The 12,265-nt window shown below is 39.8% G+C and overlaps 1 protein-coding gene across 2 annotated transcripts; it reads left to right on the top strand.

Annotated features, from left to right (window-relative positions):
* The first annotated feature begins 291 nt into the window (after positions 1–291).
* Positions 292–10,436, top strand: cog7 (component of oligomeric golgi complex 7). 2 transcript variants are annotated; one of them, XM_022220206.2, is made up of 17 exons: positions 292–785; positions 2,410–2,558; positions 2,775–2,891; positions 3,180–3,348; positions 3,469–3,551; positions 3,656–3,778; positions 3,859–4,057; positions 4,142–4,269; positions 4,376–4,530; positions 4,661–4,777; positions 5,651–5,716; positions 5,856–6,042; positions 6,170–6,310; positions 6,468–6,551; positions 7,275–7,389; positions 9,168–9,311; positions 9,472–10,436. In XM_022220206.2, exons 1-17 carry the CDS (start codon positions 620–622, stop codon positions 9,636–9,638), a joined length of 2,310 nt encoding a protein of 769 aa, XP_022075898.1. In that variant the 5' UTR covers positions 292–619; the 3' UTR covers positions 9,639–10,436. The 2 variants fall into 2 exon arrangements, with proteins under 2 accessions (XP_022075898.1, XP_022075892.1); XM_022220200.2 differs by having other exon boundaries at positions 3,859–4,269.
* The last annotated feature ends 1,829 nt before the right edge of the window (positions 10,437–12,265 follow it).

The following is a 12,265-nucleotide window of genomic DNA, read 5'->3' as shown; positions in this document are numbered from 1 at the left end:
AGAAGAAGAAGAAGAAGAAGAAAAAGAAGAAGAAGAAAAGAGCTATAATTACTATTATTATTACGGCAAAAGCACGTTTCTGCACGGACATACTTATGTGTGACACTGCTTTAAGCTAACCATTTTGTATGTAGCCTTTTATAGATACTTAAAAAGAAATATATCTTATATTAAAACCAAAAAACAAACACAATTAATCACATTTTGCTAATAAAACGCCTGTTCTTGATTCTGCTGATGGGGTTTGATGTAGCAGGTCAGTTTGTGTGCGCTAATGTTTCTGGGGAAGGTAAACACAACGCGCCAGAGGAAGTTGTTGTCAGTTGTCAGTTGTCAGTAGCATTGCTAGCAACAGACATTAGAAATATGTCTTTACTTTTCTCCTTGTAGAACCGTAGACCTTTAAAAATAACTCTGGAGGAGGCCGTCGCATTGCTGGAACTATATTTAGTTGTGATGATAATTTCATTTTCTTGGGCTATTTATTTTATATTCGTGTCGAAGCCTCTGTTTGGGAAGAATTAGCTCGCCAGCGTTAGCTATGGGTCGATGACACAGACTGCACCAGAAGAGTTTTCCTGAACGCCGCCCAGCTTCTTGCACTTGTTAAGAAGCAGAGATGGATTTCTCTAAGTTCCTGGACGATGATTTTGATGTGAAAGACTGGGTGAACGGAGCCTTCAAGGTGGTGCAGAAGGACGCTCCGGGGAAGGCGGACACACACGCAGCTACACTGGTCATGAAGCTGCAGCTGTTCATCCAAGAAGTCAACAACAGCATCGAGGGTCAGTAGCTTAAATCAGCTATCAGTATGTAAAACTGTCTATTTTCATATATCTCTAGTACTAATGTTTTCTTTTGCGGCAGTTTATTTGTCTTTATTGTGCAGACACACTTAGCTAAACTTAATTTAGTCTCATACACGCGTTCCTCAATAAATAGTCAATAGTGCTACTTATTGACAAACTGCAATGCCTTAGCTTGAGGGCTGTTTGCTTGTGTTCATGTAAGGTACAATTACTAGAAATACCTCCCAGTGTAACAAGGTTTATTTTGTTGAATTTGCATTAGACAACATTAATTATAGTCAGGAGTAGCTAATAAACTGGCAACTGAGTTTGTCATTGTTTTCGATGCTTTAGTTTTATTATTTGGATTCTGCTGCATGCTATCTATCTATCTATCTATCTATCTATCTATCTATCTATCTATCTATCTATCTATCTAGTTTAGAGCTGCAACAATTTACTGGTTAGTTTTCAAGTTTTGAATTAATCACCAACTATTTTTTTTAAACAAAAATGTCAAAATTCTTATATTCCATTTGTACATTTTTGACTTTATGTCTTTGAGTTGTGGAGAAAACAAGACGTGAATATGTCAAGTGAAAAACTATTGATCGCAAAAATATTTGTCACATAATTTGTCTTATGAAATGATCTCAAATCGCAGTCCTGGCCAACAGTAGATAATAACCTACCAACTGACTTTATGACATTGTTGTTGTTTATGCTTTTCTTTGTTTACTTGGATTTTTTTGCATGCAGTCTAAACAATATGGCAGTATACAGTATATCTACACAGTTATTTATCATCACCTTTGTCACTGTAAAAACTAATGCAGTCAGATGTTTTCCTTTACAGAAAAGAGTCTAATGTAGTTTGATGTAGAAACCCAGGAGTTTAAAGAAATATCCTCATCATTGGTGGTTTACAGCAATTCATATTACACAATAGTAATGTTTTAGACTAGAGCAATTTGGGGAAAATATTCAATTTGCTCTCATGTGGAAAAATCATCACTGCATACATGCTAAATGATCAGTTAAGATGATTATTTATTTTCTGTCAGTTGACCGATTATCTAATCATTGTAGTTCTAATAATGTTGCAGCTGCTATATCCAGTACATCAGCAGGGAACCAGTAAAACAGAGAAGAGACAGTTGTTTTAGATTTTTCTTTCCTTACCATTTTTAAGCAAGGATTGAAGGATTTGTTGTCATTGCATTTCTGCAATGAAACTTTGTTGGCACTTCCGAAAAAAAACCCATAGTATGTGTGTATATATATATATATATATATATATATATATATATATATATATACATACATACATACATACATACATACAAGGCAAGGACAACATTTGTTATCCACAATTAAAAAATTGTAGAGTTCAGTTTGAGTTTTAAGATCACAGCCGCATTTATGTGTTACATAACCAAAATAATTACGGAAGATATCATACTAATCACTGCAGGCATGGCAGTTAAGTTTGTTTTTATTGTGAGCTTCATTTCGATCAGAACCACAGTGCCGCAATTATGAGACAGTGTTATGAAAATTGGAATTTTCCTGGGATGTCTTGTAATGACTGAACAGTTGCTGACTGCGTATCGTTGTGCAGAGAGCAGTAATCAGGCGCTTCAAAATATGCCGCGAGTGCTGAGAGATGTGGAGGCTTTGAAACAAGAGGCGTCCTTCCTGAAGGAGCAAATGGTCCTGGTCAAAGAGGACATCAAGAAGTTTGAGCAAGACACTGTGCAGTCCATGCAGGTGTGTGAGCAGTTCAGCCACTATAACTGAAGTATATTTGCCAAGTAATGCATTGCATGGAAAACAATACTACAGATCCACGGTGACATGTGATATCCAAACAGTTATGTGATATTAAGCATGTGATAGTCAAAGCCTGACAGTGGCATCAGCTGTGCATGTTTCTCTGAGGATATTTAGGCTTCAATTAATTGTTGTCTGGATCATATTCATCAGGTCCTAGTGGAGATCGATCAGGTGAAGAGCCGAATGCAGCTGGCTGCTGAAGCGCTGCAGGAGGCAGACAAATGGAGCACACTGAGTGCAGACATCGAGGAGACCTTCAAAACACAGGTAGAAATGAAAGAAGCTGCCACAGTGCTTCACTTGTCTTTTGTTTTGTCTGGCCTCATAATAATGAACCTTTGTTCCTCCTCTGAACTCGCATGTCTAAGACTATCCAAGCCTCCTGTCGATTGACATTCAAAGATTTAAATCTTTACCTCAGCATTTGATGGAAACAGACTGTGCTGAGATTAGAAAAGCACATCAAAATATTGAATTTGTGACAGTGTAATTACTTTGCATTATCGTCCACTGACAAATGTATAGAATTTCAAGACATTTTCCTCCTTTTTCCAGGATCTTGTGGTGATTTCCTCAAAGCTGACCAGCATGCAGAACAGCCTGTCCATGCTGGTGGACACGCCAGACTATTCTGAGAAATGTGTCCACCTGGAGGCTCTGAAGAACAGACTGGAGGCCATGGCCAGCCCACAAATAGTGGCTACTTTTAATTCCATGTCTATAGGTAAGACCACTGGAGGAAAGTCTTTTGTTTGTCAAATTTATTCCATCTCCTGTGCCTTTGTTTATTGTTGTTTGCTTTCAGTGCACGCTAAGTCTACATATATTTTTCTCCTCTCTGCAGACCAAGCCAAGCTGTTTGTTAAAGTCTTCACAGAGATAGATAGAATGCCGCAGCTTCTTGCGTACTACTACAAGTGTCACAAGGTGGGTGCTACAGGCCCTAATCAATCAATAAAGCATCATAAAATCATTATCTCTTACTCTTTAGGTGTTGGTATGTAAGTAAACGTCGGTTTTGGCATCTCCAGGGCCAGTTGGTGAGCATCTGGCAGGATCTCTCTCAGAGCGAGCTCAGTCTGAATCAGCAGCTGTCTGAATTCTACGACACTTTGCTGTCTACGTGGCACTCTCAGCTTCAGTGGAGCAGCCAGGTGAGACATCCAACAGCATAGACACTTCAGTGATCGTGTTTCAGCAGTAAGTTCTAACCCATTATATGAAATGATTGCAGGTGTTCAAGAACCCGTATGAAGTGGTGACGGTGCTGCTGATCCAGACTCTGGGGGCCATGGTGCCGTCCATCCCCGTATGCCTGAGCACGGCCACAGAGCGTTCATCCCAAGAGCAGCGTCTGGACACCCTGCTGGAGCTCCACAGCACAGCATCCACCTTTGGACACAGCCTGGAAGCCGCCATGCTGCCACACCTGGGTCAGCACAGAGATAAGATAACGCTACAGAGACTGAAAACACAGGGATTTCAGTCATTATGTTCTGTTTGTGTTTCTACTCTAGGTGAGAATAACCTCCTGAAGGTGAATGAGCTGGTGTGTGCGCTGTATGATCCCTACAAATCTTATCAGCTACAGTATGGAGATCTGGAGGAAGCTCACCTCCTCATCCAGATCAGCGCCGTACCTTTGGTTAGACACCACACATCGTATAGTTATTTGTACATGTCATTTTTACTTTTTTCTTCATTTATGCTAGCTCTTATGTCACACATTCCGTATTCTTTTGTGTCTTTAGGAACATGGGGAGGTAATTGATTGTGTGGAAGAGTTGAGCCACTCTGTTGGAAAGCTGTTTGGTCTGGCGAGTGCTGCTGTGGACCGCTGTGTCAAACTCACCGATGGCCTTGCTGTGTGTGGCCTCCTCAAAGCTCTCAAAGCTCTCTTCACCAAGTAAACATCCCAGTTTTATAATCACAGCATTAAGCCCCACACACCATATTTCTTTTATTTATAGCAATAATTAGTCTGATTTTAGAATATGTGGATTATTGAATGATTTTTAACGTTGTGCTCATTCTAGGTATGTGTCGGACTTCTCCACAACGCTCCAATCTATTCGAAAGAAGTGTAAACTTGAGGATACGCCAAGTTCATCTGTTTTCCAGGAGGACTGGACCGCCTTCCAGAACTCAGTCAGGTTAGAGTTTTTTTCTTACATTTGAGATAATTTAACCGTTTGAGTCCAAACCTTCGCAAGTGGGTTTAAAAGGCACGTTTTCTTAAAATCAAAAGAAGCTGCAGAAGTTAAACAATTTATGACATCTGCTGATCCAAAGTGTAAATCATCAGATTTCCAACAGTCTTTAAACGTGGCACGTGTAAAGTGGAAATGTGTTTGGTAAGACAGTCAAATCTAAGCTGAAAGTAGTGATGTGTCATCAAAACCACTGTATTTTAGATTCTCTTAGTCAAACATCAAACAAAAATAAACTGTTTACTCTGAACAGATGTTGAAAAAAATTTTTTTTTAAAAATTCTTTGCTCCTGAATGAAACTGAAAAGAGGATTGACTGAACTGCAACCAACATTTATTTGACAGGAATTCTGTGACATTAGGGGTGAACTGCAGGCTGTGTTTGTGCAGAGTAGGCGACAGGAGAGATTGAGAGGAAATGAAAAAAAATGTCAATAAAATAAATGCAGCATGACTGAAATGTGACATACAGAGCAGTGTGAAAACCATTAACTTTGTAGAGGTTGTAGAAATGTAATAACTTGATTCCGGTTTTTTATTTTTTTCTAAAATAATTAAACAAATAATTCAACTTTTCTTTCTTTTCTTATGATTTATGGCATTGAGTGTGTTGTGCTGCACAGAAGACATCCTTGAGTTCTCTCTGCTTCTCGCGGTGGCTGTGCTGTTTCCATAGAGATGCAAGACTTTATATATTGTAGTGAAAAACGAGATCACAGGAGTAACCCTTCAAAAACTGCTTGCAGAGAGTTCATTCGATTGCAAATTTTTAAAAAAATAGATCTCTGTGCTACTGATGCTGTGCTGTCTTTGCAGGATCATTGCCACATGTGGAGAGTTACTGAGACAATGTGGAGCCTTTGAGCAACAGCTGTCAAACAGGTAAGAGACATAATTATGATCGATATTTCTTAATCTTGTTCCCGGTCACCTGAAACCATGATGTTTTTCAGACTGGGAGCAAAGAGTCGGTAAGTTCCAGTGTCAGATTTTAAAGGAATTAATGCAATCCTTGCCGCAGGATCCTGGGCACGGCAGGAAAGTACTTGTCAGAGTCGTACAGCCCACGCAGCCTGGCAGGCATCCAGGAGGCCAGTTCCACAGAGAGGAAGAGTGCCACCAAGAACCCTTGGCAGGAATACAACTACCTACAGAGAGGAAACGTGGCAGAATACAACAACCTGATGGAAGTTCTCTACTCACTAAAGGTGTGATGCAGCGTTTGGTGTCACATTATTAAGAGCTGTTGATGTTTTCTCAAGGAAGCTGTTACACTTGGTTCATCAAGGGCTCTCTGCGTCTGTTCTCATTGGTCTCTTTCCCCTCGTCTTGCAGGAGAAGGGCACGGGGAACTCCAGCTTGTTAGCTGAGCCCAGAACAGCTCTGACCAGACTCAATCAGCAGGCCAACCAGCTGGCCTTCGACTCTGTCTTCCTGCAGATCAAACACCAGCTCTGCCTCGTCTCCAAGATGGAGGTGAGTACGTGTCGAGTTTCCAGATTATTTGATTTCAAATAATGACAGATAGGATTTGAGCGCTGAGAGGTTTCAGATTGACTGTGCACGTGCGTTTGAGTGCTGGATGGAGCGTATCAGTTTTAGTCTGATGTCATGCTGTTTGATTTGTGTTAAGAATCAAGAGGCGCCCGGTTTTGGAGAGAGCTACACCGAGGACCTGCCCACTTTCAGCCTGTCACCACAAGAATACATTACAAATGTAAGTCAGGTTGGACTTTATTAAAGGTCATGCCATTCTGTTAACCCTTTAAGCGTCAGTGTACCGCCGGCGGTACACCTACTAATTTGCATAGGAATTTCAGGAATGTCCGACGGCTGCAAACACGATTATACAAACACTATACACCGATGGAAAGCTTAGATTCTCATGAATCCGCCGGTATAAACCACTTTCAGATGTGATTACCACAGCGGGTGAGAAAAACACATTTGTCCGACAAAAACAAATATTCATCCATCTGTTCTCTATACACGGCTTCAACGCACACAGCGCGACTCACATTTCCGGGTTTATTATTACACACAAAAAAAAAGATTCCATAAAAAACGGCCATAATCCAACCTTTTACATCCAGATGACACAAGCCAGTAAACTATTTTATCCAAAACATGTCCTGAAGTCGGTATAAAATCCCCGAATCGGTCATTTTCAAGGAAATGCACCTCGCGATGCCCGTCCAATATTCCCCGTATTTTTCGTAATTTTTTTTATTTAAAAATAGAATATTAGCGATTTTTTGTACTGAAAACGGCTGGAAATGACTGAAGCTTAAAGGGTTAATAATAATATAAAACAATCTGACTTATGTGTGAAGAAAAGTGAAATTATTGCTTTTTTCACAACCGATAAAGGTCCAGTGTATGTAATAGTGTAGCTCCCAGACAGCAGATGAATCAAACATGGCTGTGTTTCCCCTCATAGATTGGACAGTACCTGATGTCTCTGCCACTCCACCTGGAGCCTTTCGTGACACAGGAGGACCCGGCGCTGGAGATGGCCTTACATGCTGGGAAGCTGCCTTTCCCTCCAGAGCAAGGTTACCGACGATCAGCCCCGATTTTCTTCCAAATCTGTCTCTCCGCGGGATATTTGACTTTTGTCTCCTCCGTTTCCCACTTCTCTGGCCTTGCTGCTTACTTTAACTTCAACAGCCCTTCTTCTACAAATCCCTAACAATCTGCACTCGTAGCTTTCATCCATCATTTTTCCTCAAGCTTCAGTGACAGAAAGAGACCCACTTGTACAGCTGCCGCCATTTTTGAGCATTATTGAAGGCGATGAAGCTGTAAATCCGTTGATATTAATATTTTAAGCAGACATGTTTTTAGCTCATTGAAACAAGTTGTTTCAGTATCATTGTGTATTTGTAGCATCATGATGTCATTCATTTTAGTTACTGGGAGGCTGCAGTCACTGCTACAGTTTCAGACAATGTCAGTGTCAGTAGAGTCCAGCTCGGTTCAGTGTAAAAATTTCACACAGACACTATTTAACATGGGGGCCCTTTGTGAATTTTTGCTTCTCTCCTGCTCTCTGTGCTCACTGTGCTTATATTTTATTAGAGCTGGCTTACACATTTATCTGCTTTTCTTGGCACTGGACGGAACAAGTATGATATAGTGACTGAAATGTGGCTCATTGAGATTACATGCTAATTAGCAGTCACTACCAAGTTGCTAAAAGTCACTAAAATCTGTTTTCATAAAATTCGAAGCTACTGCCAAAGTTAGTAAAAGGAAAGGAAAAAAGGAGTTGCTTCATTTGCCTTTAAAATATTCCCAAGTCCAATGTTGCAGTTTGTTTAATAAACAGATCACTCCTTTTCCCTTTGGTAAGGGATTTATTAGAAAGACAGGTTACTTTTAGAGTTGCGCTTAAATAATAAACCCCTTGTTATAAAATAGTTTCATCATGTTGGAATTGTCAATTTAACCCTACAATTTTACACTTTAATTGCAAATGCATTATAAAGTGATATACAGGTTTTCAAAATCAAATCAAAAAAGTGAATGGCAGTTTCACTTTTTTGGAGGAAAATGAATGATTTTAATTCAGCAGCTAATTGGTAAAACAGTCAATAGATGATAACCTTGCCAGCAAGTTGATTTCTCGCGATATTTGTGAGTTCACAAATCCCTCAAGAAAGCATCTTGCTCCGCTCCCACTTTCATTGTTCGGACAGAGCCAAGTTGGCACGGGCCAATCACGCAGCAGTATTCGTGTGTGGGGCGGGATATCCGGGTGTGAAGACAACACCAAGCGCCAGTAGATCAAAACAAACATGGCAACAGAGGACAACGATCGTGTAGATGCTGCTATTAAGTCAGTTTTAGCTGAATCTCGTATCGCTTCTTTGAAGGAAGAACAACGAGAGGCTCTTTGCGCATTTCTGGATGGTAAAGATGTTTGTGCTTTTTTACCTGCGGGTTTTGGTAAGAGTTTAATCTACCAATTGGCTCCGCTCGTTGTGAAGATCCCGCGATTGGCTAAAAACAAACCTGTCAGAGGCGGGACATACTGTTGCATTGTCCAATCCGTGCCTCTTTCCTCCGAACGGATTTACATGGAGCGGTCCCAGATTGATATTGTGGAGTACTATCAAGTACTACACAATTATTAATCTGGCTATTGCCAGGTTAAATAGATGAATCAATAGGAAAATAGTTGTTATTGGGAGCTCTTACCCTTGTTTCTGTCACTATTTATGTTCAAGAAAATATCACAGTCTACAAAAAATCCTTTGTGTCTGGTCTTGTTTCCTTTCCATCCTGTGATCTGCTGCCCTTCTGAACCACCGCCTTCCTTCCGTCTCAGGTGATGACCTTCCTGAGCTGGACAACACAGCAGACTACTGGTTGGGCTCAATTGCTCGGGCAACCATGCAGACCTACTGTGATGCCATTTTGCTGATCCCCCAGCTGAGCACCCATTCCACTAAACAGCTGGCCACCGATATTGGTAACCGAAATGCTGGACAGATGCGTTCTAAATGCCTTCTGACAGCTACAGTCAACAGTTGCATGTAGTTCTATTGTGTTGGGATACACTGAAAGGCACAGTGAGTTAAGTCGACGTGTTTGCACCGTTTGAGTTGATGACTCCTGTTTCTGCTCCACAGACTATCTGAGTAATGTGATGGACGCTCTGGGCCTGCAGCCGTCTCGCACCCTGCAGCACATCGTCACGCTCCTCAGAGCTAAACCAGAAGACTACAGACAGACGGCCAAACTGCTGCCTCGTCGACTGGCTTCCACCGTCGCTGCACTGCGCGCCATCGACTACTAACAGCAGGGCAGAAGGACTATAGGTACAGTGACTCTCAGAGCGGCGCTGGGGACTTCCTGCTGAAGAATGTGATATTAATAGCAGCCGGTTTACACGTTACAGTCCCTGGAATCTCACATTTGCTACTGATGATTCTCACTAGGGGCTGCAGCATTTTAGAATCTGTTTATGCAGATAAGTATGGGATTTATGGGAATGTCCAACTACTGAAATCAGGTTGGTTCTCGTGGTTTGTTTTTTTTACTGATTAGCAAGTTTGGCTTTAAATGATGTCTCACCAGTGATGTTGCCTTCAAGTCAAGTCAAAATGTTACTGTTTCTTGACTTCTCATATATAGTTTCTGCATTTATAAGATAGGGAGAGACTGTGTTAGAGCATTTTTAAAAATCTATATGACCAATATCTTTGACATACATAATACTAATATAATTAATTTTGGCTATTAAATTATATAGAGGTAATATTTCTAATATGTGCTGTATTGATTTCCATTAATTGAGCTTCACGTTCACCGGTTAGCTTCTAAGGTAAAGGAAGAGGTGATTTATTTCTGTGTTGTTGTAGCGGGGGCTGGACTGATAATATGGAGACTCTTCATGTGGATGTTTTTGGGGTTTTTTCATCTTTTTTCATGCAGTAATGTGAAAATTGTACATAAACTGTATCAGCAACATGCCAACGTACCCTGGTGAGTTATTTTTATGAAGGCTTTTTTGTATTTATTAGTTGAAAATTTGTTGTAGTTTAATAAATGCAGGGGCATTTCTTGAAAATAGCTTCTGCAGGCATGAACTGTCCATCTGTTAAAAATCTAAAAGCGTCATGTGTCGCTGTTTAACATTTCGAACCGGTGTTGAATGCATTTGCACTCTCAAGTCATGAAAATTGGCATGTCTGTCACAGTTAACTCTCGGAGGAATGCGTGCTGCTGTGGAGGATTTTGCTGTAACACCGAGGTAAGACGACTGACTGAGAGGAATGACTCAGTGGGTATTTGAGATTTTGGCAAATGCCAGAACTGTTTCTCCAGAAGGACTAGAATTATAATTTTTTTAGAGTTGTGGTTGGACAGGCAAATTGTTTAAAGACATTCTCAACTGAAAATCTTTTTTTTAACATTATTAATGTGTTGTTTTTTAAATATATATGCTGGAAGATACATAAATGAAATAAGCAGTCAGTACCATGGCTGAGTATTTCCTCCTTGAAACTACAGTGTACAGATGACCGTCTTTAAAACACAGATTTAGACCTCTGGGGTTTCATACATCACAAACCTGCTTCTTTCAACTTTCTGTGTTTTTCTTACGAATCAGTTTCTGCCTCAAACTTGTATTGGCTTCGTTACTCCAATATTACAATTAATAAAAAGAACAGAGTAGTTTTGCAGTATTTGACTGGAGTTGTAAGTGAACTGGTGTGCTTAAGGTGTAGTAAGTGGGGAGAAATGAGTGTAGACGGGGGCAGATACTTCATAGATCTGAACATTGTATCAGAAGCAACTGTGTAGAGTTACAGCTAAAACCTTTAAAGGCTGAATGTATGAACTTGTGATACACAGAGATGAGTTTTTAGGTGTAAAATCAATGACTAGAGAAGGACTTTAATGTATCACATTACAGGGACGTGATCCAAGGCCTCAATAATATCTTCATCTTCATTTTTTACCATGTCACATAACCTGTGAGAGTAATAATATTCTTAAAACATCATTTAGGGGTTTTATCAATGACTGGAGAAAGACTTTGGTGATACTATTTTAGGACCTGGAAAACTGAGGGGCATTTTTCACAGCTTTAAACTACAAGTATAATTAAATTATCCCTGAAATCATTAGTAGATTATTCCTTTGAGTCAGCTGTCATGCAGAAACACTGAACATTTTACTATGTTCTTTTCAAATTTGAAGATTTTCTGTCCTCTGATAGTAAATTGAACATCTATGGATTTTAGGTTACAATTCGCAGACATCGCCTTGGATTTCCCCCGGCTTCTTGACACATTTTAGACCAAACCATTAATCCCTTGGTTAATAAAATAATATAATTATGAACGTATTGATTTAATGCAGCCTTAAACTGCAACTAAATGTAAAACTAACCAACAGATGTGAAGGGTTAGTGTCACATTCATATTTTACAGACATTTTAGGGGTGCTGTTCATAATGATTGGCAATAATGTTTTACTGTTTGTCACTGTGCATTAAGATTTATTATCACTTTGAACTGTACGCTAAAGATGGCACTCTTTAAGGTGTGATAGACAGTGGATTTTATTTCTTTATAAGACTCTTTACCACCTTAAAATCCCTCAGTGCTTTTTTATTTTATTTTAATGTGGATCTTCACCATACATGCTCAAATACTCTGCAGTTGCTGGTTGGTTTTTACTGAGCTTGGAAAATCCAACTTTACCCACTGAGCACCTGCAACCTAGAAAAACCTGCAGAACAATTAAAAACTGAACATCCAGGATTTTAGATTCATCTATTTTCACTTCCAGCTGCTGTTTTAGTTGATTCATGAGTTTTAAAACTTGAATGCACCCTTATTACTTTTATATTTTGATATTTTAGTGGTATCCAAGCTTCTTTATAGCATCTGGTGATATCTAAATGATTGAATG

The sequence above is a fragment of the Acanthochromis polyacanthus genome, chromosome 19, assembly GCF_021347895.1.
Source record: "Acanthochromis polyacanthus isolate Apoly-LR-REF ecotype Palm Island chromosome 19, KAUST_Apoly_ChrSc, whole genome shotgun sequence".
Taxonomy (NCBI): Eukaryota; Metazoa; Chordata; class Actinopteri; family Pomacentridae; genus Acanthochromis; species Acanthochromis polyacanthus.
The sequence above is the reverse complement of the archived record's forward strand: the minus strand, read 5'-3'. Positions and strand labels throughout refer to the sequence as shown.

Coding starts and splice junctions, on each gene's coding strand:
- cog7 (XM_022220200.2), top strand. CDS start 620: ATGGATTTCTCTAAGTTCCTGGACGATGATTTTGATGTGAAAGACTGG. Junction 2,892..3,179: donor AGGAGACCTTCAAAACACAG/GTAGAAATGAAA, acceptor TCCTTTTTCCAG/GATCTTGTGGTGATTTCCTC. Junction 5,717..5,855: donor GAGCAACAGCTGTCAAACAG/GTAAGAGACATA, acceptor TCCTTGCCGCAG/GATCCTGGGCACGGCAGGAA.